This window comes from Hyla sarda, chromosome 8 (assembly GCF_029499605.1).
Source record: "Hyla sarda isolate aHylSar1 chromosome 8, aHylSar1.hap1, whole genome shotgun sequence".
In the NCBI taxonomy this organism is placed as follows: Eukaryota; Metazoa; Chordata; class Amphibia; order Anura; family Hylidae; genus Hyla; species Hyla sarda.
In genome coordinates this window covers 69,225,567-69,249,559 of record NC_079196.1, presented here as the reverse complement: position 1 = coordinate 69,249,559, position 23,993 = coordinate 69,225,567, and the positions used below count along the sequence as shown (strand labels likewise).

General features: G+C 45.9%; 1 protein-coding gene across 4 annotated transcripts in view; it reads left to right on the top strand.

Annotated features, from left to right (window-relative positions):
• The window catches only part of SLC19A1 (solute carrier family 19 member 1), a 78,330-nt gene that overhangs the window by 39,660 nt on the left and 14,677 nt on the right, over positions 1–23,993 (top strand). Inside the window, exons 1-3 of one of the 4 annotated variants that reach the window (XM_056534287.1) lie at positions 11,306–11,446; positions 14,169–14,341; positions 16,149–16,399. In XM_056534287.1, the coding sequence (XP_056390262.1) occupies positions 14,236–14,341; positions 16,149–16,399 (357 nt within the window). In that variant the 5' untranslated portion in view covers positions 11,306–11,446; positions 14,169–14,235. Of the gene's footprint in view, positions 1–11,298; positions 11,447–14,168; positions 14,342–14,374; positions 14,566–16,148; positions 16,400–23,993 lie in introns of those variants that run through there. The other 3 variants (XM_056534288.1, XM_056534286.1, XM_056534290.1) reach the window with 3 other exon arrangements.

Below are 23,993 nucleotides of genomic sequence, written 5' to 3'. Positions count from 1 at the left end.
CTAGCAGGTAATAGTATTAATGTGAAACAATGTATTACATGCAGATCCTCCCATGTGGTTTACGCATTGGTATGTAAATGTAAGCTATTTCATACTGGGAAGACAAGAAGGCCCTTATTTCACAGAATCCGAGAACATGTTCGATCCCTCAGGACCGGCATCGGAGCCACTAGATTTATACAACATATTAATGAAGTTCATTCTAGAGAAAAATATGGATTCCGTTTTGCCGGCCTGGAAAGAATCGAACATGGATATGCTGGGAAAAATAGAGAAGAAATACTATTAAGAAGTGAAACGAAATGGATTCTTCGTTTAGAAGCAATGGGGCCTTTAGGTCTTAATGAACGTACTGAGCTCAGTGCATTATTAACATAAACAGAATCTTAGGTATATCACACAGTTGTTTTTAACATTTTAATTGCACTTACCTTTTGTTTGGTTCATTTCTATGGCAATGGAGGGGAGGGTTATTTAAATGTGTTTCCGGCTGGAAGACGATGTGGGCCAGTTGAAGCATATTTTGCGAAACGGCACCGTAGCCCCAAACGAACGTCCCCCTGTGTTCTGTCCACCCGTGTCTTGCACTGTTTATACCCTTCATGGATTAATAAAAAGAAGCTTGAAGTTTACGTATTTGGTGAGTTGCCCTGGTTTTCTTTTCTCTCTTCAAACAAATAAGACTATGTTGTGGGATACCGTTCTGACGCTGCAGCTCAAGGAAGGCGTGCTTGGCGGTGTACGAGTGGCTGAAGTGCATGCACAGTTTCCTTGCCATTTTCAGGATGTTTTGCAAATGGGGTGAAGACTTGAGGAAGTGCTTGACAACCAGATTCAACACGTGTGCCATGCAGGGTGCATGTTTCATACTTCCTTTTCGCAGCGCGGACACAATGTTCTTCCCGTTGTCGGTCACCATGGTTCCCATTTCCAGATTTTTGTGGAGTAAGCCATACTCGGATTTCTTTACGAATGAACTTTAGCAGTTCCTCCCCTGTGTGAATCCGTTCGCCAAGGCAAACCATGTGAAGAACAGCTTGACACCGCCGTGCCCTACACACATGTTACGATGAAGGGCCACCGAGATTTGGAAGTGCAGTGGAGGCCGAGGACACAGTGGAGGATGAGGAACCGGCGTCGCACACTGTAACATGACCAACTGCCTGAGAGCGAGAGCGTGGAGGAGGAAGCGGTGTGACCTGTCCAAGTTGCTGTTGTGGCTATGCAGGAACCACATTTACCCAGTGGGCCGTAAAAGACAAGTATTGTCCATGCCCGTAGTTACAGCTCCACACGTCGGCGCTGCCGTGCACTTTTGAACACATCGACAGGCTCAAAGACTGGCCTACCTTCTCTTGTACAAACTTATGCAGGGCTGGTACTGCCTTCTTCGCAAAGAAATGATGGCTTGGGACTCTCCACTTCGGCTCGGCACAAGCCATCAATTCTCTGAAAGGTGCAGAGTCAACCACTTGAAAAGGGAGGGACTGCTACACCAGCAACTTGGACAGGAGCACATTCAACTTCTGTGCCGTTGGATGAGTGGGCACATACTGTTGTCTCTTGGACATGGCTTCGCTGATGGATTGTTGGCGGAATGGCTGACTAAAAGCGGGAGAAGCAGGAGCGACAGAAGGAGGGTTTGACACACAGCTCCCTTCGGCTGAAGTGGTGGAGCCTTGGCTGGATGAAGGAGGGAGCGGATGGCCACTGGGTGATGCAGCAGGCTGGACCACTACATCGGAGCCACGGTTCTCCCAGGCCGCTTTATGGTGGCGAAGCATGTGTTGATGCAGGGCCGGGGTGCCGACATTGGGACCCTGGCCACGCTTCACATTCTGCAGACAGATCTTGCATGTGGCTACGTGAACCTCCTCAGGATGCCTGATGAAAAACTTCCACACCGCCGAGTAGCTGATTTTCCCACCTGCAGTCCACACTAATTGACTGCTACTGCCACTGTCTCCAGGAATCCCTGTTCCACTACCTCCCGGAAATGTAGGCTGCCGCAAATCAGGTGGTCTCCCCTGGGCACATTTGGCTTCTGAATTTCCACTCCTGCCACCACACTGACTGCCAACTGTGCTACCGCCTTGCTGCCTCAAGGGCAACCTGCAACTCTCTTCTCCTGATGATGATGAAGCCCCTTCTGCACCCGGCTCCCAATTGCGATCGGCTTCATCATCATCAACAGGTGTGTGCACGTCACTGATGTCCTCCTCAGGTTCCCCAACAGTGTCTGCTTCAGGACCCTGAACCCTTGCAACACCGCCTCCCACGTCACTCTCCGCATCACTACTTGGCCGCCTAGTGCAGCAAGCGGCGCATGTCTCCTCCCCTTCTTGGCTGGGCAGTAGCTGCTGACTGTCCTCTATTGTATCGTCCTCAGTAAATAGTGGAGCTGAACCCACAGCATAAGATACTTCTTTAGGAGAGGGAACAGCATAGGAAAAAGGCAATGGGAGGACAGGGACTGCTCCCGGGCCATGCCAACTGAGGGTTGTGTCTGAGGAACCCACTGACTGTTTACTGGGGGTGTCAGATGTCACTTGTGATGATGTGGATGAGCGTGTTAACCAATCGACGACGGCAGATGGGTTGCTGGTCGAGACATGACCTCTGGCTGAAAACGGGAGCTCAGGGCTCTTGCTGCGACTCCTGCTGCCACTCGCCCCTAGTAAATGGTACAATACTTGGATGTACCTATGCGGTATGCACTGATGAGGGCAGTAAAATGCGCAACTATACGCAGAAAAAACACTATATTTTTTAAAAACACCAGCCGGTGAATACTATTGTTTGGACTTTGACAGCATGGAGCACCTTGACAGATTATCAGGTACAAGATGGTACACTACTTGGATGTACCTATGCGGTATGCACTGATGAGGGCAGTAATATGCACAACTATACGCAGAAAAAAAACTCTTTTTTTTTTTTTTTTTAACCCCTTAAGGACCGGAGGTTTTTCCGTTTTTGCATTTTCGTTTTTTGCTCCTTGCCTTTAAAAAATCATAACTCTTTCAAATTTACACCTAAAAATCCATATCATGGCTTATTTTTTGCGCCACCAATTCTACTTTGTAATGACGTCAGTCATTTTGCCCAAAAATCTATGGTGAAGCGGGAAAAAAAATCATTGTGCGACAAAATTGAAAAAAAAAAACGCTGTTTTGTAACTTTTGGGGGCTTCCGTTTCTACGTAGTACATTTTTCGGTAAAAATGACACCTGATATGTATTCTGTAGGTCCATACGATTAAAATGATACCCTACTTATATAGGTTTGATTTTGTCGGACTTCTGGAAAAAATCATAACTACATGCAGGAAAATTAATACGTTTAAAATTGTCATCTTCTGACCCCTATAACTTTTTTATTTTTCCGTGTATGGGGCGGTATGAGGGCTCATTTTTTGCGCCGTGATCTGAAGTTTTTAACGGTACCATTTTTGCATTGATAGGACTTATTGATCACTTTTTATTCATTTTTAAATGATAAAAAAAGTGACCAAAAATGCACTATTTTGGACTTTGGAATTTTTTTTGCGCGCACGCCATTGACCGAGCGGTTTAATTAATGATATATTTTTATAATTCGGACATTTCCGCACGCGGTGATACCACATATGTTTATTTTTATTTTTATTTACACTGTGTTTTTTTTTTTATTGGAAAAGGGGGGTGATTCAAACTTTTAATAGGGGAGGAGTTAAATGATGTTTATTAACTTTTTTTTTTCACTTTTTTTTTGCAGTGTTATAGGTCCCATAGGGACCTATAACACTGCACACACTGATCTTCTATGTTGATCACTGGTTTCTCATAAGAAACCAGTGATCAACGATTCTGCCGGATGACTGCTCATGCCTGGATCTCAGGCACTGAGCAGTCATTCGGCGATCGGACAGCGAGGAGGCAGGTAGGGGCCCTCCCGCTGTCCTGTCAGCTGTTCGGGATGCCGCGATTTCACCGCGGCTATCCCGAACAGCCCACTGAGCTAGCCGGGATGCTTTCGGTTTCACTTTAGACGCGGCGTTCAACTTTGAACGCCGCGTCTAAAGGGTTAATAGCGCGCGGCGCCGCGATCAATGCCGCGCGCTATTAGCCACGGGTCCCGGCCGTTGTTAGAGGCCGGGCCCGAGCCGCTATGACGCGGGGCCACGCCGTGGCCCCGCGTTATAGATCGGGAGTGGACACATGACGTTCCAGTACGTCATGTGTCCTTAAGGGGTTAAACACCAGCCGGTGAATACTATTGTTTGGACTTTGACAGGATGGAGCACCATGACAGATTAACAGGTACTAAATGGTACTATACTTGGATGTACCTATGCGGTATGCACTGATGAGGGCAGTAATATGTGCAACTATACGCAGAAAAAACTCTGTATTTTTTAACAACACCAGCCGGTGAATACTATTGTTTGGACTTTTACAGTATGGAGCACCTTGACAGATTAACAGGTAAAAAATGGTACAATACTTGGATGTACCTATGCGGTATGCACTGATGAGGGCAACAATATGCGCGACAATACGCAGAAAAAATAAGTAGTTTTTTAACCCCTTAAGGACTCAGCCCATTTGGACCTTAAGGACTCAGACAATAAAATTTTAACGTTTTCGTTTTTCCTCCTCCCCTTCAAAAAATCATAACTCTTTCATATTTTCATCCACAGACTAGTATGAGGGCTTGTTTTTTGTGCGACCAGTTGTCCGTTGTAATGCCATCACTCACTTTATCATAAAATGTATGGCGCAATCAAAAAAATACTATTTGTGTGGGGAAATTAAAAAGAAAACCGCAATTTTGCAAATTTTGGAAGGTTTTGTTTTCACGCCATACAATTTATGGTAAAAACGACATGTGTTTTTTATTCTCTGGGTCAATACGATCAAAATGATACCCATGATTATACAGTTTTCTATTACTGTTGCGCTTGAAAAAAATCGCAAACTTTTTAACCAAATTAGTACGTTAAAAATCCCCCTATTTTGAAGACCTATAACTTTTTCATTTTTCCGTATAAGCGGTGGTATGAGAGCTAATTTTTTGCACCGTGATCTTTACTTTTTATTAATACCATATTTGCTTATACAAAATTTGTATTACATTTTTTATAAATTTTTTGGGGAATAAAATGTTATAAAAAAAAGCAGCAATTTTGGCCTTTTTTTTTTTTTACGTTCACGCCATTCACCATACGGGATCATTTACATTTTATTTTAATAGTTTGGATATTTACACACGTGGCAATACCAAATATGTATATAAAATAATTTTTTTACACTTTTTGGGGGTAAAATAGGGAAAATGGGACAATTTACGTTTTTATTGGGGGAGGGAGTTTTTCACATTTTTTTTACTTTATTTACTTTTATTTTTACACTTTAATAGTCCCCATAGGGGACTATTTAAAGCAATCACTCGATTGCTAATCCTGTTCAGTGCTACGTATAGGACATAGCACTGATCAGGGTTATCGGTAATCTTCTGCTCTGGTCTGCGGGAAGGCAGAACAGTGCAGAAGACTCCCGGAAGGCAGCGGAACCAGGTGAGGGGACCTCCGTCTGCCGTGCAGGATGATCGGATCGCCGCGGCAGCGCTGCGGACAATCCGATCATCCTGTTAAGTGACCGCAATGCTGCAGATGCCGTGATCGGTATTGATCACGGCATCTGAGGGGTTAATGGCGGACATCCGCGGGATCGCGGGTGTCCGGCATTACCGGCGGGTCCCTGGCTGCGATCCACAGCCAGGACCTGCTGCGCTTGATGCCGGCATCGCTCCGATGCCCGCGGTTATGCTCAGGACGTAAATGTACGTCCTGGTGCGTTAAGTACCATGTCACCAGGACGTACATTTACGTCCTGCGTTGTTAAGGCGTTAAAAACAGCAGCAGCGGATTACTTTTGCCAGGAGTCAGGACTTTCGCTGTATCTAGACTTGTTACAGATACAGAATAGTTGACTGCTTTGATGTAGGCATGTGTTATGCACAAATGCACTACAGTCCGCTGAAAAAGAACGTATTTCTGAACAGCAGCAGGACCCAACAGTGCAGCACCAAAATAAAAAAAATACAGGGATTAAACCCTAAATTGCACTCTGTCACACAATTCTGAGCAGCAGATGATTTGTGGAGCAAAAAATACTGAATTGCGCTGAAAAATTAGGTGGTAAGATGGTTGATAAAGTTCAGGCAGCTTGGAGATCTGTATGAGGCAGTTGACAGCTATCTACTGCCCCTCTCTGCTGCAATGCTCAATAACGTGAATAGGAGGTTTAGCATTCAATGATCCTTCTCAGTGTGAACAGCAAAGCACTCTGCACTCCTGTCTTTCCCCAATGCTGATGTGACTAGCAGTTGCAGTGTAACACTGTGAATCGAATATTTAATTAAATTCGTAACGAATTTGGGTTTGTCAGCTTCGATTCGCTCATCTCTAGGTGACAACACTGTTTTTTTTATGTCCATGTGTATAATAACCATTTACCATAAGTTAGTCTAGCATGAATATTTATTAAACACTCCAACAGGGTTCAGGTGCATACACTTGATAAGTGCAACTTTCACGAAGAATTTCTCGTTACGATTGAGGTATGTACATGTAAACGTGCGTGCAAGGATCAGCAATCCACCTGCACTAAGAGTCTAAACTTTCTTGGCTGTAGCTATCAGCCGGGCACACACTTATGAATCTCCCACCTCTAGGAGTCTCTTGGTCTAAAGACCAGGCGCAAAAGCTTGATGGTTACGTTACAACTGGAACAGTCTTAGCAAAGTCCTGCTAGGCACATTTCTTGAACTTGTTGCAAACAGTCTGTGAAGACAGAAACAAACAAAAAAATATTCAAAGCAGAATGAGTGTCAGCTTCAAATAAAACTCTGGCGACATCGTCCTCCTCTTCGCCTAGAGCCTCTACCCCTCTCAGGATCACGAGCAGGTAAAGAGTTAATGTGGCTCTCCCACACCACATTGGTCAGGATAGAATGTGGCACAGAAGGATTGAGGTTATCCGTCGGTGCTGGTTGATTTGGCCCCACCTCCTCATCAGGCTTGGGCCGCAGCACATTTGTTGGTACCTGGGGGGCAGACCAAAGCTCCTTGTCGGGAGTAGGCCCAGGTACTTCTGTTGGCACCCATGGTCGAGGCCAAACCTCCTAGACAGGAGTAGGCCAGGGTGCTTAGCTGTAGACAGTAGGAATTGGTTGCTGTTGTAGAGGCTCCTCCTCCTTGAGTACGTTGGTGGAGGCATCAGGAGCAGGCCATTTCGGCCTCACCTGGAAGGGATCCGCTTCTCAATCATTTGATGGCAAATACTTGAAAGGCAATTGTGTTGGAGCATAAAGTTCTCAGTGTCGGGCCTTCAATTGTTCCATCAGGTCGGCTATTTTGGCCTCCTGGCGGGCCCTTTCTTGTTGTGCCTTAGGAACCGATGGTAGAGGTTTCCCAGGCAGTGGTTGAAGCACATCATGCATATATTGAATAAAGTCAGGTTCATCCCCAAAGACCGATTGGGGCAATTTGGGTGAGCACGGTCGTGCATTTTGCAGGGAAGATAAGGGTACCTCTGGTTCAGGGCTGCTAGAGGAAGAGAAGGCAGCTTCAGGTGGTGTGCTTGCCGAGGATTCCTCTGTCGGGATCTCAGCCCATGAGCCCCAGGTGTGGTGGTGAGGGGACAATCTCACCGGTGATGGAGTTCCGGGTGTCCCTGTGGTGTCCCCCGGAGAGGTATCCTGCCAGTCGTCGTCGTCGTCATCGGGAGGTGGGGGAAGATTGCAGGCCCTCTCTTCATCCAATGACAACCGCTGCAATCGGTTGGCAAGATCGTGGAACAGCTGGGCTGTGACCGCTGCAACTTGTTCCGGTGCCATCTTCGTGCGCAAGCCACCTGGACCGCTGCTCTCCGCCATGTCTGTATCTTCCGGCTCTCCTTTGTGCAGACTGAAGAGGTCGCTGTGCAGGGTGTCCTTTATACTGGGCTTCGCCAAAATGGCTGCTGGACGGAAGAACGTCATCGGTGCAGCCCCGACTTCCTGTTCTCCCGGAAACAACAACCGCGTCTCTAAGTTCCCTTTCGGCTGCGATACACTCACTTGATAGCCCCGCCCAGGTGCGAATCGCGGCGCAGCGCGGGCTTTCTTCGCGCGTTTTTCCGGCAACGAGTTAACTGTTGCAGTGCTGACCGTACCTGAGGATCGTAGCATATATTCGCATTTCACTTTACACATTTCTGCAGCAATAAACTTTTCGTCTCCCCCCTTACTTTTCGCGTGTGCTCTCTGCACGCGGCACCATATGCAGTCTTCCGTACAAGTATATGGTGCTCCGTAACACATGGGGACAGTCAATTATACAGGGGGAGTACACTTTACTTGGTGGCAACAGCTCGAGGCACACACCCGTATCCTGTTCGTAAGGCGCCAAAAAGCTATGTGGTAGCTTGGGGGGTGTAGGGTAGCTGTGCAGGTAATAAAGGGTGTTTGTTAACCCTTGCTATTCGTGACGTCAGGGTGAGGGCTCCTCAATAAAGCTTTTACTACCGCCGCCCTTCCCAGGAACGATAGGGAGGTAGACGATACTGAGTTTAAGTAGTGAGTAATAATGGATTGTCCACAACCGGAAAGCTTCTGCAAACAGCGTTAACTTTACTGAAGATTTTCTGTATACTTCAACAACATAACAGTCTCTCATCAATACAGCTTCCTTTTGGAGATTGACAATGGTTGGGACTTTAGCTTTAAGAGTCTCTAGACTATTGCGATGTTCCACTGGATTTAGAGAATTAGTTGCGGTCCAGTAGTCAGGTTAGTATTAGCAGGAATTAGTATAAGACTGGCGATTTTTGGTTCTGTTGAGGCCATAGATTTTGAGGCCTAGCGTGTCGTTGAAAGCTGCGTAGCACACAGTGCTGTTAGTCCGGCATCCACGAGAGCAGCAACCCAAGAGAGCGATAATTGGACGCAGCTCCCTTATATGGGCAGGGGCTGGACTAAAGCTAATTGGTCCATACGGATGTCAATCACCATTACAGAGAATGCTGGGTAGCACGTGACCCAAGGACCTCCTAAGGTCCTGCAACATACCATAGAGGTTACTAGCTTGGTCACATGACCGTAGGTCCTGCGACGCTGAACAAGGTAAGTACTATACAGTCCTATATAATATAGTTAGAATTACTAATACAGTGGTCCCTCAACATACGATGGTGTTTCGTTCCAAACGACCCATCGTTTGTCGAATCCATTGTATGTTGAGGGATCCGTCCAATGTAAAGTATAGGAAGTTACACTCACCTGTCCCTGCCGCTCTGGACCGTGTCCTCACCGCTCCTGATGCTGTCCCAGGGGCTCCCGATGCTGTCCAGCTGCTCCGGTGTCTTCTTTGGGATCCTCCGGCTTCTTCCGCATCTTCTGCAGGGTCCGGGCCTCGCTTTCTGGTGACGTTATTACGCTGCTGCGCCGGTACGGTGTGCGCACTGACATAATAACGACGCCGGAAAGCGAGGCCCGGACCCTGGAGAAGATACAGAAGACGCCGGAGGATCGCGAAGTGGACCCGGAGCAGCGGGATAGGTAAGTGAACCTGTCCGGGATGCTTAAACTGCTATCCGACAGCAGCTTAAGCATTTTGCGCTGTCGGATAGCAGTTAATGCGATGGCCCCGACATATAAAAGCCATCGCATGTCGATGCTGACATCGACATGCGATGGCCTCTGAGAGGCCATCATATGTCGATTTTATCATATGTCGGGGCCATCGCATGTCGGGGGGTTACTGTATATTTATTAATATAGAAATTAAACTTAAGGAGAGGCGACTAGAGGCTGTCCCACCTGAGGAACCCTACCTGAACGTAGTTACTCTGACTTTGGGGACCTTTACACTAGGTACTGGATGCAATACGGTACCGGGACACCAAAAGTCAAAGTGGTCAGAACATCCCAATGCAAAGATATTAACCTCTTACCAACATGTTGTTGGTGACATGTGATGGACCTCCTGATCCATCATGCAGTGAAACAAGCAGATAAAACAATTTCTCTACTCTTTCAGTGGCAGGACCCAGCTGTCAATCACAGCTCCCGCCAAAGCAAAGATCGAGATTTCTCCAGTTTCGGTAGAGTTAACTCCATAGATGCCGTGGTAAGTACTGACCACAGCATCTATAGGATTGACAGGCTCCCCCTGTCCCCCATCAGTGACCCTGCTATGCGATCGCAGGATCCCGTTGCCTGTCATGGCAGCAGGAGGTCAGCTGATGGCCTCCTGTCTGCCGAGTAAAGAAGCCTGTAAGGTCCATAGGCTGGATCTCACAGGCTCAGTGGGGGAGATTTATCAAAACCTGTGAAGAGGAAGGGTGGTGAAGTTGCTCATAGCAACCAATCAGATTGCTCCTTTCATTTTTAAAAAGGCCTGTGAAAAGAAGCAATCTGAATGGTTGCCATGGGCAACTGCACCACTCTTTCCCTACCCAGGTTTTGATAAATCTCCCCCAATGTCACTAAAATTCTGACAGTAATTATATGCTGCAGTCCAGATGTCCTGCTGTAGAAAATAAGGCTTCTATCACACCGCTGTAAGGACATGGGGAATAATGGGAGAAATATTACTGCATGTGCCCTCTTTTTCTCCCGCTACAAAATAACGGTGCACAAAGGATCCCATTATAGTTAATGGGATCCATTGGGACCCGTTATTGCCCATTGTAACCCGTCCCGATAACAGCCGAAAGAGGCTGAAAAAGATCAAATTTAAAGCGGAATTTCGTAGTGTGAAGGAACCCAATGGCTCCATTTTCTGTGTTATGCTGGTGCCTGGGCTCTGGCATTCAGCTGATCATTGTAATGCCAGCCATCAGTCTATCTCAGTGTTTACTTAACACTGTTCCTCCAGCTGTTGCAAAACTACAACATTGAGCATGCTGGGAGTTGTAGTTTTGCAACAGCTGGAGGAATACTGTTTGGGAAACACAATGGACAAGTCATCAATAAAATAAGTCTATATATATGTGTGTGTGTGTGTGTGTGTGTATATGTTTATATATATACAGTATATATATATATATATATATATATGTGTGTTTATATATATGTGTGTGTATATGTTTATATATATACAGTATATATGTGTGTGTATATATGTGTGTGTGTGTGTGTGTGTGTGTGTGTTGTTTATGTGTTTTGTGTGTGTCTTGTAATGCTACCTAGGAGAAGCTAGAGGGCGCTGTAGCGTTCCGATTACGTATACACATGTGTTTTTTTTTCCTGGTTTAGATGCATGTTGGGAAATGTAGTCAGGCGCGGAATGCCGGGTAATGTAGTCACAATGTGCAGCGGGCTGACTTGTGAGTGTAGAAGGGACATTGTACAACGTGTTTGTGACAGGAAGGCTGCATGGTGTGACTGAGCTCTGCGCTGCGGTACCGCCAGGACACAGGTAACGGCTCGTGTGGGCAGGGAACACATGGCAGTGTGCCAGGCACTAGTGCTCTTGTTTAATGTGGATGCCCAGAGGTCTTAGACTGGGGGTACACATGTCCCAGGTCACATGATGCGGTTTGAATGCGATTTTAGATCACTAGAGTCACATGTTACTGGAATAAATTCACCCCATGTCAGTGTTTCCCAACCAGTGTGCCTCCAGCTGTTGCAAAACTACAACTCCTAGTATGCTGAGAGTTGTAGTTTTGCAATAGCTGGAGACACATATGATTGCTCTTTGTGCTGATGGGACTATATGTCACCTGTGTGATATCTGACTGTCATCTACATTTAGCACAATGTTCCTCAAACTGCGGATCTCCAGCTGTTTCAAAACTAAAATTCCCAGCTTGATCCAAAAGCTACAGGGGCCCCATGTGGCAGCGATATCTTTATCTTGTATTATTGGGTAAGGGGTCTCCACTTAACATATATTGTGTCCCTTTGCTCAGGCATCATGGGGTCAGTGTGTGACCCCGGGCAAGAAGCCATTGGAGATGTTGTGCTTCATTGTCGGGACCGCATTGGGAAGTGCAGGTGCAAAACTATGGGGCAGCGATATGACCTACTAATGTGCTATAGTGCTCTTTCCCAAACCTGTGACATGTTGGAAGTTGTAGTTATGTCACAGGCTGCAAACCACTACTATGGGGATTCTTGACTGGTCAGAGGCTAAACCATGGTGATGTGGGTACATGGCATCGTGGAGACGTGGGTACATGGCATCGTGGAGACCTGGGTACAAGGCATCGTGGAGACGTGGGTACACGGCATCGTGGAGACGTGGGTACACGGCATCGTGGAGACGTGGGTACACGGCATCGTGGAGACGTGGGTACACGGCATCGTGGAGACGTGGGTACACGGCATCGTGGAGACGTGGGTACACGGCATCGTGGAGACGTGGGTACACGGCATCGTGGAGACGTGGGTACACGGCATCGTGGAGACGTGGGTACACGGCATCGTGGAGACGTGGGTACACGGCATCGTGGAGACGTGGGTACACGGCATCGTGGAGACGTGGGTACACGGCATCGTGGAGACGTGGGTACACGGCATCGTGGAGACGTGGGTACACGGCATCGTGGAGACGTGGGTACACGGCATCGTGGAGATGTGGGTCCAACAGTACAGCACATACAGGTGTAACGCTAATGCGTTTTGGATCAAGAGTGATGCTTGGCCATGACTAAGGATCACTCCGGATCCGAACGTTGGCGTTACACCTGTATGTGATGTACTGTATATCATACTACAATAAAGACAATCCACTTTTGCCCTGTACTACCTGCTGGGCATCTCTCCTTGTATGTATCTCAGAGCTGGGAGCGCTGCCGCCCAGTCAGTGTACAGATGTGGTGAAGGTCGTGATTAGAGCTGCCTGCTTCTGCTATTGTGATCATGGAGATGTGGCGTGATGTGGGTACATGGTATCATAGAGGTGTGTGAGGTCATGTGGGTATATGGCATCATAGAGATGTATGGGGTCATTTGGGTACATGGCGTCATAGAGATGTTTGGAGTCATGTGGGTACATAACATAATGGAGATGTGGGTACGTGTTATCATAGAGGATGTGTGGGGTCATGTGGGTACATGGCATCATAGAGATGTGTGGGGTCATGGGGGTACATGGCATCATAGAGATGTGTGGGGTCATGTGGATACGTAGTATCATGGAAACGTGTGGGGTCATATGGGTAGATGGCATCATAGAGTTATGTGGGTACATAACATCATAGGGATGTGTGGGGTCATGTGGGTACGTAGTATCATGGAAATGTATGGCGCCATGTGGGTACATGGCATCATAGAGATGTGTGGGGTCATGTGGGTACATGGCATCATAGAGATGTGTGGGGTCATGTGGGTACATAACATCATGGAGATGTGGGGTCATGTGGGTACATGGCATCATAGAGATGTGTGGGGTCATGTGGGTACATGGCATCATAGAGATGTGTGGGGTCATGTGGGTACATAACATCATGGAGATGTGGGGTCATGTGGGTACATGGCATCATAGAGATGTGTGGGGTCATGTGGGTACATAACATCATGGAGATGTGGGGTCATGTGGGTACATGGCATCATAGAGATGTGTGGGGTCATGTGGGTACATAACATCATGGAGATGTGGGGTCATGTGGGTACATGGCATCATAGAGATGTGTGGGGTCATGTGGGTACATAACATCATGGAGATGTGGGGTCATGGCATAATCAGAACCCCACAGCTGCTAATAAACCTGACATAGGTCAAGTGTCTTTCCAGCTGGGCTCCTTTGAAACAGAGATACTTGGCTACCAGACACCTCTGCACACTCTTATTTTATAGCAAAACAAGAAACTGGATGTCCAGCGCCAAGATTCGTGCAAAACGGATTCTTTAATGCTTAAAAAGCCATAACAGGGGTCAATGTGACGCGTTTCAGGTGCGTTAGCACCCTTAATCGTACAATTGTACGATTAAGGGTGCTAACGCACCTGAAACGCGTCACATTGACCCCTGTTATGGCTTTTTAAGCATTAAAGAATCCATTTTGCACGAATCTTGGCGCTGGACATCCAGTTTCTTGTTTTGCTATAGTGGTGCTGCCTCGCACAGTCCGTGCGCCTGGGGCCCTGGAGGGTGAGCTGAGAATTCCATTACTTCTTCTGTTCTTATTTTATAGGGAATAAAGCAGTGGGCAGTGTGTGCAGAGGTGTCTGGCAGCCAAGGCATAATGGAGATGTGTGTACATGGCATCTGAAAACAGATGTGCAGGAACCATCAGACAGGAGATTGTGACTGATGCCCCCATTCACTTTAATTCCCATCTCTGCACTGCTCTATTTTTGGGAGAAGGTAAAGTTTTTTTTATTTACGTCCCGTATACTACACACTCCCATTGTGCTGAAATTAGAAATTAGGTGAGAGGTTAGACAGTCTGTGCAGTCACATGTCATCATGTCCGAGCCCGGAGGCCTGGTATTATATAGAACCAAGGTCTCCAAACTGTGGACCTGTCTATGATAAAACTACACCTTACAGCAGGCCCAGAGATCCACATGCAAAAGTAACCTTTTCAGGTAAGAGAAGAGAAATGCTTGTCACCCCAGCCTGGGTGCAGTGCAATGCTTGCCAAAAATTCATGTACAAGCTGGTGATTGGATTTTCCGTTCACCAATTCACACTTCGAAATTTTTGAAGTGGAATTTCTGAACGGAAAATCCGCTTTAAAATATCTGCCTGAAGAATGGCGTAGCTCACTCTTCAGGCGGATATACTCGCGGAGCACATTGCAGTCCATTGGGGACGGTAATGTCCGTGTTGTCCACGACACTGGCCGCACTCGGAATCTCTAGACGGAAATTTTCCGTCTGGAGATTCCGCAGTCTGAACCACACTAAACCCAATACACCGAGTTATAAAGCGGGGGAACAGGAGACCGATGTGAGGTCTCTGACTAATATACATACCTTCAGTCCGGTGCCCGATCCCTCTGATGATCGACTTCTATCTGCGCTCAATTGTCCACAGGAGGCGGGCCCGCCGGCTGGATTCGAATATTCATGGTCACGTGAGCGCTTAGTAGGCACAAACACTCGTGACCAGCCACCATGAATATTCAAATCCAGCCGGTGGGGCCACCTCCAGCAATTCAGTGCAGATAGAAGAGGAGAGGATCGTCAGAGGGAGTGGGGGTCGGACTGCAGGTATGTATATTAGTCAGAGACCCCGCATCGGTCTCCTGTTCACCCGCACTATAACCCGGTGTATTGGGTTTAGTGTGGGTGAACAGATGACCATTTTCCTTTAAGGGCATATCTTCAGGGTATGCCATAAAAGTGTTTGATAGATGCAGGTAGATATCCTGTAGATATACCATAAAGGGATATTCCCATCCAGGATGTGAAGGACTGCCACTATACCATGCCATACAGGTATGAATAAGTTTGCAGTGTTGATCTAGACCAGTGTTTCCCAACCAGGGTGCCTCCAGCTGTTGCAAAACTACAACTCCCAGCATGCCCGGACAGGCTTTGGCTTTTTTTTTTTTATATATCAACTGGCTCCAGAAAGTTAAAGGGGTAGTCCAGTGCTGAAAAACGTATCCCTTGTCCTATGGATAGGGGATAAGTTTCAGATTGCGGGGGGTCCGACCGCTGGGGCCCCCCCGCGATCTCCTTTATGAGGATGTGGCTAGCTGGCCAGATAGCTGGTGTCGACGTGGCGGCCGACACGCCCCCTCAATACAGTGCTACGGCAGAGCCGGAGTTTCCCGCGGGCTGCCGGGGCCCTGTACATCTGAAACTTATCCCCTATCCTTAAGATTGGGGTATGTGTTTCAGCACTGGACTACTCCTTTAAACAGATTTGTAAATTACTTCTATAAAAAAATCTTAATCCGTTCAGTACTTATGAGCTGCTGAAGTTGAGTTGTTCTTTTCTCTGACACCTGTCTCTGGAACTGTCCAGAGTAGAAGCAAATCCCCATAGCAAACCTCTTCTACTCTGTACAGTTCCCGAGACAAGCAGAGATGTCAGCAGAGAGCACTGTTGCCAGACAGAAAAGAACAACTCAACTTCAGCAGCTGATAATTATTGAAAGTATTAAGATTTTTTTAATAGAAGTAATTTACAAATCTTATTATTATTTGTCATCCAACAGGGTATAATCTTAAAATGGAGGCAGATCATGAAAAGAATGAGAAGCTGGAGCCTCCAGAGGAACATGAGCCTCCTGTGGAAGACACGCCATCGCCCTCCGAGGACAAGCCAGCACCGACAGAGGAGCTCAAAGGATGGAAGTTTCTTCTCTTTTACCTGTGCTTTTATGGGTTTATGACTCAGCTGCGCCCAGGAGAGAGCTTTATAACTCCATTCCTACTTAGTCCAGCAATGAATTTTACCAAAGAGCAGGTATGATGTCCATACTTTTACACCATGATATTTAAGGCTAAGGTTGTACAATCTTTTTGCCACCTAGTTGAGACTTACATTTTTTTTACTGCCATTGATTGAGCGGGCCGTCACTCCTGCTTGTGTCTGAATACCCCTTTGAGCATCCACCCCCTGGGCACTTGTCATAGCAGTGGCTAGGATGCTGCAAGATTTTCATTTTTTAGCTCGTGCAGCCTACATGACCGTAGTAGAGATGAGCGAACTTACAGTAAATTCGATTTGTCACGAACTTCTCGGCTCGGCAGTTGATGACTTATCCTGCGTAAATTAGTTCAGCCTTCAGGTGCTCCGGTGGGCTGGAAAAGGTGGATACATTCCTAGGAAAGAGTCTCCTAGGACTGTATCCACCTTTTCCAGCCCACCGGAGCACCTGAAAGCTGAACTAATTTATGCAGGAAAAGTCATCAACTGCCGAGCCGAGAAGTTCGTGACAAATCGAATTTACTGTAAGTTCGCTCATTTCTAGACCGTAGGTATGTTTTAACTCTTGTCTCTGCCTCTATATGGAGCTGTCCGCAGTTTTATAAAAAATACTCTTTTATTAATTGGCTGCAGAGTTATACTACTCCCCTGACTCCCACTGATTATCTCTTCAGTGTGCATGTTCTCTAGTATATACTTTGAGATGCAGCCCGACATCTGCTCTTCTGCTTCTAAGAGCTGATAAGGAAAAAACCCTCGCAAGACCATAGACTGAAGGTGCAACTCATAGGATATACTAATAATAAGCTATAGTATGTACGACAAGTTCTGCGTCACTGATCTATCACTTGCTACATCAAGTAGGTGCATTGATGCGACATCGCCCCCTCTGTCAAATGCATTATTTGTATTAAAAATACCATACCACCTTAACGGAAATAGGTGTACACAAGAGTTTCTTTAGTAATAGCTTATTCTGTACTACAGGCAAAAAACACATTTCTGGAGTACTTCGTTAGGGGCTAAAAAATCCTGACAGATTGCCTTTAAACAAATACTACAGACACTTGCCCTATGCCTCATAATGCTCAATAGTTAATCGGGTTCCTCCTGTAATAAAGTGGATTGGGAGTGTGAGGTTGTCACACATGCTTTACTTATTGAGGAATGTAGTAAGCTCCAAACTGCTGTGAAAGCATGTGAACTGTAACCTTTGTCCATTCCTTAAACCCAAGCTTCAGTCATCTAGTCACAAGCTTACGAGTCTAAGACACAGGGCTAGGTGTTTGTTAAAGGGAACCTGCCAGCTGGAAATAGTTTAAGATTTTATGCAAGTCATTTTTTATCAAGATATTGAGAAGGAAGTGAAGGAACACTCTTAAAGTGCGTAGGCACCACATAGAGAGTGAGGGCTCAGGCCTAAAATAAAAGTATTCTACAACCAAAGGTAGCTAGCAAGAGACTTTGTGGAGATTATCTATCTAGATATGACAGAGCCAAATCTTTGTCCATATATTAAAGGGTTATCCAATTTGAAAAGTTTATCCCCTATCCAAAGTATAGGGAATAAGTGTCTGATGGCGGTGGGTCTGACCACTGGGACTGCTCGGCGCTCCGGCCCTCCTCAGGCACAGAGTGGGGGTTGGCACGCGCATTCCATGCCTTTCAATGGGAGAGCCAAAGTGCTGGATCTCCGGCTCTCCCATAGAGAGTCATGGAGGGGGTGTGTTGACCCCTACTTCGTGCGGTGGTTGGCATAGAATTTAATTTACACTAAATTGGGTTATAAATTCTCTAGCTATAGGACTATAGATTACACAGTATATGGTTCTAAGGCTGGATAATTTACGACCCAACCTAGTCTAGGGCATGCTACATGCTTCCTAAAATCTACAAACCAGGAAACCGAGAGAGACCAATAAAAACAGGTATAGATACATTAACGGAACAGAACTCTGGTTTAGGAGAAAACATGTTAAAGCCATTTGTGAAAAAACACTAAACCGTGTAATACAGGACACCACTGACTTTTACAACAAACTCACATTACAAACTTGCCCTCCAACTCCATCTTGGTAACAATGGATGTAGAATCCTTGTACAGTAACAGCCCACGCAAAGATGGAATTGACACCTACTCTTTGCTTCACTCATCCCAAACCCACAAACAGAAATACAGCCCTCAAATAGGATATAAAAAAACATGTTACATTGAGAAACCCAGTCAAAAACACAATGTAAGGATGAATCTACACCGGTCTCCATCAACCACCATAATGAAAATGACTATTGCACCTCAATTTAATACAACTTTACCCAAACATGTCACTTTATACATGACCTTAGAAGAGTCCTCTGTGATAGGGTTCCCATTTTGTAACATTCCCATTTTGTATAAAAATAAAAAATCAGCCTCTACTTACCTCCTGCCACTCCCTTGGTTCCTCCATTGTCTCGCTGTGGTTAACTCATCTTTAGGGTTCCCTGGGATCAATACATAACTCTGCAGCTTAGTGAATCGCTGGCCGCATCAATGTTCTGCTTAAGCCTGTGATTGGCTGAGCGGCAATATGATGTATTGAACACTGGCCCCGGTCTTCTTCCCGGTGCCGAACGGGACATTTCTACGGCCAGTGTTTCACTGAGCTGCTCATGACATATTGGCCACAGAGGACCAAGAAGAGAAGCACGCCAACAGAGTCATCGGGGGAGCAGCAAGGGGTATGCCTGACACAATAGAAATGCTGGTTTAAAAAAAGCCCTGTCCCGAAGTACTCCTTTGAAACCAAAATTTTTAGAGAACATTTCAAAAAACGCCCAAGAAAGGAAGACTTTTAAAGCCAAAATAATACATTTTTATTATTGCAAGAACCAAGGACTTCATGGGAATTAGAGATTCATAGTGCGTTATCAAAACTTCATATAACCGATCTTCCCTTCTGTATCTCTCCATGGCTGAGATATTATCGTTCCCACTCTTGCTCCCCCACTTGTAACCTGTGTGTTTTCTGTTTATGTGCTCATAAATGCTTTTGACTTTATAAAGGAAGGACTCCTGAAAGATTGTCTCTACAAAATACTGGTAGTCCAATAAAAAAGGTACAACAAGGTTCTTCAGCATCCTATGATTTTGCATCTATCTCCCTATAGCCAAAGATAAACTACCATACCATAGGGAAATTAGGTATTGTCATAGTTAGAGATGAGCGAACTTACAGTAAATTCGATTCGTCACGAACTTCTCGGCTCGGCAGTTGATGACTTTTCCTGCATAAATTAGTTCAGCCTTCAGGTGCTCCGGTGGGCTGAGAAGAGTCTCCTAGGACTGTATCCACCTTTTCCAGCCCACCGGAGCACCGGAAAGCTGAACTAATTTATGCAGGATAAGTCATCAACTACCAAGCCGAGAAGTTCGTGACGAATCGATTTACTGTAAGTTCGGTCATCTCTAGTCATAGTGCTGCAGACTTTGGACTTGAGAACTTCAGTCAGGAATAAGTATTGCAGAAAAGGGGATTTAAAGTGGCTGAATATACTGAGAGAGTGCAGAGTCATGTAAGAAAATACACAGTTATGTCATCTAAAGCTGATTCAGTACAAGTTTCCACCCAGTGATTTTGTTATCCCCGTGTATATAGTGTTATGGTGTATCGCTAGGATATGCCATGACATGATTGGGGTAGTCTGAGCCAGTGTGGGGAATGAAGAGATAAAGGGACATTTCTTTTACATAGCTGTGATCCCATTGTATAGGCAACTACAACACAAATGGATGGTCAGAAGCATGGCTGTATGTGGAAAATAAGACACACCGATTCAGTAGAAACAGCGCTGAACGGACCACACAGAGGGTAAAAGCCAGTAATGGTTTATTTCCCAAGATGCAACACATCAACCTTTTGGGGTGAGCTGAATTTTACCCCTTGTTTTTATGTTGCACATATATTGAATATACTACACTATGGAGCGCTCCTATGCTTTTTTATATTCACCACATGGCATTTTTTGTGTGCCAAAAGACTGCGGTTAGATGTTATATGGGAGTTAATAGGGTAATATGAAATGCCAGTGGAGACTGCAGTGTCCGCATGGTCCTAGCGCCGACTGATTCAGATTCCACAGTGTGAACCTAGCCTTAGTGGTGTATTTCTGGTCTCTCACAAGAGTAAAAAAAGAGAAAAGGGATTTGCACCCCTAGTGAAGCACGTTCATAAAGTGTGCTAAGTGATAATCCACTTACCGAGCAAGGTTGCGCTAAGAGCACAACACCTGGAAGCGTGAGTAGAAGGTAAAGACCAGCAGCCACGGTCCTCCGGTATGAAGATAACTCCCCGGTCTGTAGCAACTCAAAAAGGCAACGAAAAACGACCATTCTTGGTGCTGGTGTCAGGAAAACAGTAGGGCTACCACATCTGGTATAGTCCTTAAAAACACAAACAATGCGTTTCTGGTCCAGAACAGACCCTTCGTCAGGCAAGGTGTATACAGAGTGAACACAAGGTGAGGTTTAAAGGGGTACCGTAATTTAACGTAACCTTTTATGAACGTAACAACCTCTTTTAAAGAGGTACTCCGCTGCTCAGCCTTTGGAACAAACTGTTCTGAACACTGGAGCCGGGAACTCGTGACATCATAGCCCCGCCCCCTCATGACGTCACGCCTCACCCCCTTAATGCAAGTCTATGGGAGGGGGCGTGATGCTATTTCACGACTTTTTGTTAAAGTTGGATGTGTAAATGGAAAAAAAAATAATAATTCTCTAAAATGCTGTTTTCCCCCCAAAATTTTACATTTTTACAAGGGGTAATAGGAGAAAATTACCCCCAAAATTTGTAACCCCATTTCTTTTGAGTATGGAAATACCCCATGTGTGGACATCGAGTGCTCTGCTGGCGCACTACAATGCTCAGAAGAGAAGGAGCGCCATTGGGCTTATGGGAGAAAGAATTTGTTTGGAATGGAAGTCGGGGGGCCATGTGCGTTTACAAAGCCTCCCGTGGTGCCAGAACAGTGGACCCCCCCTCCCAAATGTGACCCCATTTTGGAAACTAGACCCCTCACAGAATTTAAGGGGTGCAGTGAGTATTTACACCCCACTGGCGTTTGAAAGATCTTTGGAACAGTGGGTTGTGCAAATGAAAAATTACATTTTTCATTTTCACGGACCACTGTTCCAAAAATCTGTCAGACACCTGTGGAGCATAAATGTTCACTGCATCCCTTATTACATTACATGAGGGGTGTAGTTTCCAAAATGGGGTCACATGTGGGGGGGTCAATTGTTCTGGCACCACAGGGGGGCTTTGTAAACACACATGGCCTTCAATTCCGGAAAAATTGTCTCTTCAAAATCCCAATGGAGCTCCTTCTCTTCTGAGCATTGTAGTGCGCCAGCAGAGCACTTTACATCCACATATGGGGTATGTTCTTATGGGGTTAAAAATTTTTTTTTCCTATTTTCCCTTGTGAAAATGAAAAATTTAGGGTAACCCCAGCATTTTAGTGAACATTTTTTTTTCTTTCTCATTTCCCATCCAGCATTAACGGAAATTCGTGAAACACCTGTGGGGTGTTAAGGCTCACTATACCCCTTTGTCATGTTCCATGAGGGGTGTAGTTTCCAAAATGGGGTCACGTGTGTATTTATTTTTTTGCGTTTATGTCAGAACCGCTGTCAAATCAGCCACCCCTGTGCAAATTACCAATTTAGGCCTCAAATGTACATAGTGCGCTCTCACTCCTGAGCCTTGTTGTGCGCCCGCAGAGCATGTAACGCCCACAAATGGGGTATTTCCGTACTCGGGAGAAATTGCGTTACAAATTTTTTTTCCTTTTACCTCTTGTGAAAATAAAAAGTATGGGGCAACACCAACATGTTAGTGTAAAAATTTTTTTAAAAATTTACACTAACATGTTGGTGTTGCCCCATACTTTTTATTTTCATAAGGAGTAAAAGGAGAAAAAAAGCCTCCCAAAATTTGTATTGCAATTTCTCCCGAGTACGGAAATACCCCATATGTGGCCCTAAACTGTTTCCTTGAAATACGACAGGGCTCTAAAGTGAGAGAGTGCCATGCGCATTTGAGGACTAAATTAGGGATTGCATAGGGGTGGACTACGCCAGTGATTCCCAAACAGGGTGCCTCCAGCTGTTGCTAAACTCCCAGCATGCCTGGACAGTCAGTGGCTGTCCGGAAATGCTGGGAGTTGTAGTTTTGCAACAGCTGGAGGCTCTGTTTTGGAAACACTGCCGTACAATACGTTTTTCATTTTTATTGGGGAGGGGGGACAGTGTTAGAGGGTGTATATGTAGTTGTGGTAGCCCTTGGGGGGTGTATGGTAGTGGTGGTATGGTATCGGTATATGAGGGGTTAATGTTAACCCTATAGTTCGTGACCCCAGGCTGAGGGCTGGTATGCTGAGGCAATGCTCCGGCCTATTGCAGCCCTTCCCAGTAACGATAAGTGCATGAAATGACTGAAGGTCCACAAGGAGAATAAACTTGAACTTGAACAACTTTACTTGAGTGCTTGCGATACATCCAAGGCACAGTACAGTCTCATAAAACAGTCCTTATATTGCTTAGTGACTGACAGTTGTTGCGGACCTTGAGCTATTTTAGAAGGTCTCTGAATTTATCAGGTCTTATGAATTTATATTAGGTCCGGTGATGCTGCAGAGTGTCTGGGAATTGATACACTCTCGATTTAGCATTAATCAGCCGTTGCCGCAAGGCTCGGGCCTAACTCACTGCGATAGTTGCTGCGCAGATCCTTCTCGTTTGACAGCCCAGGAATTAGAGAGTGAAAAGATGGCCGCCGCTCCCTTATATGGGCAGGGGGCGGGGCGAATCCGAATGGTCCGAACATCTGTCATTCACCATTATACAGAGTAATGGGATTGCATACGTCACAGGGCCTCCAAAGGTCCTTAAGCAGAATACCATAGAGTTTACCTAGTCACGTGACCCGCAGGTCCTGCAACGCTATGGAACAGGTAGCTAACCATTTATTTACAGATATTTTACTATATTTACATCAACCTTACATAAATTACTGAACTATTAGTTGGAATAGAGGCGACAAGGGGCAGACTACTTAACAGGGATCCCTACGTCCTAGGGACTCTGGCTATGGGGACCCACACATACGTAGGTACCGTATAAGATGCGGTACCGGGACACCACAAAGTGTTTTACCCTTTATTATTGTTAGTGTAGTGTTGTTAGGGTACATTTGCACTGGCGGGTTACGGTGAGTTTCTCACTTGGAGTTTTCGCTGCGGCGAAAAATTTACCGCAGCTGAAACTTGAAGCAAGAATCTCACTGTAAACCTGCCCATGTGAATTTACCTTGTACATTCACATGGGGGGGGTCAAACCTCCAGCTGTTTCAAAACTACAACTCACAGCATGTACTGACAGACCGTGCATGCTGGGAGTTGTACTTTTGCAACTGCTGGAGGCACACAGGGTGGAAAACCTTCAGTTAGGTTCTGTTACCTAACTCAGTATTTTCCAACCAGTGTGCCTCCAGCATGTACTGATCGCCGAAGGGCATGCTGGGAGATATAGTTATGCAACAGCTGAAGGTACGCAACTACAACTCCCAACATGCCGAGACAGCTGTTT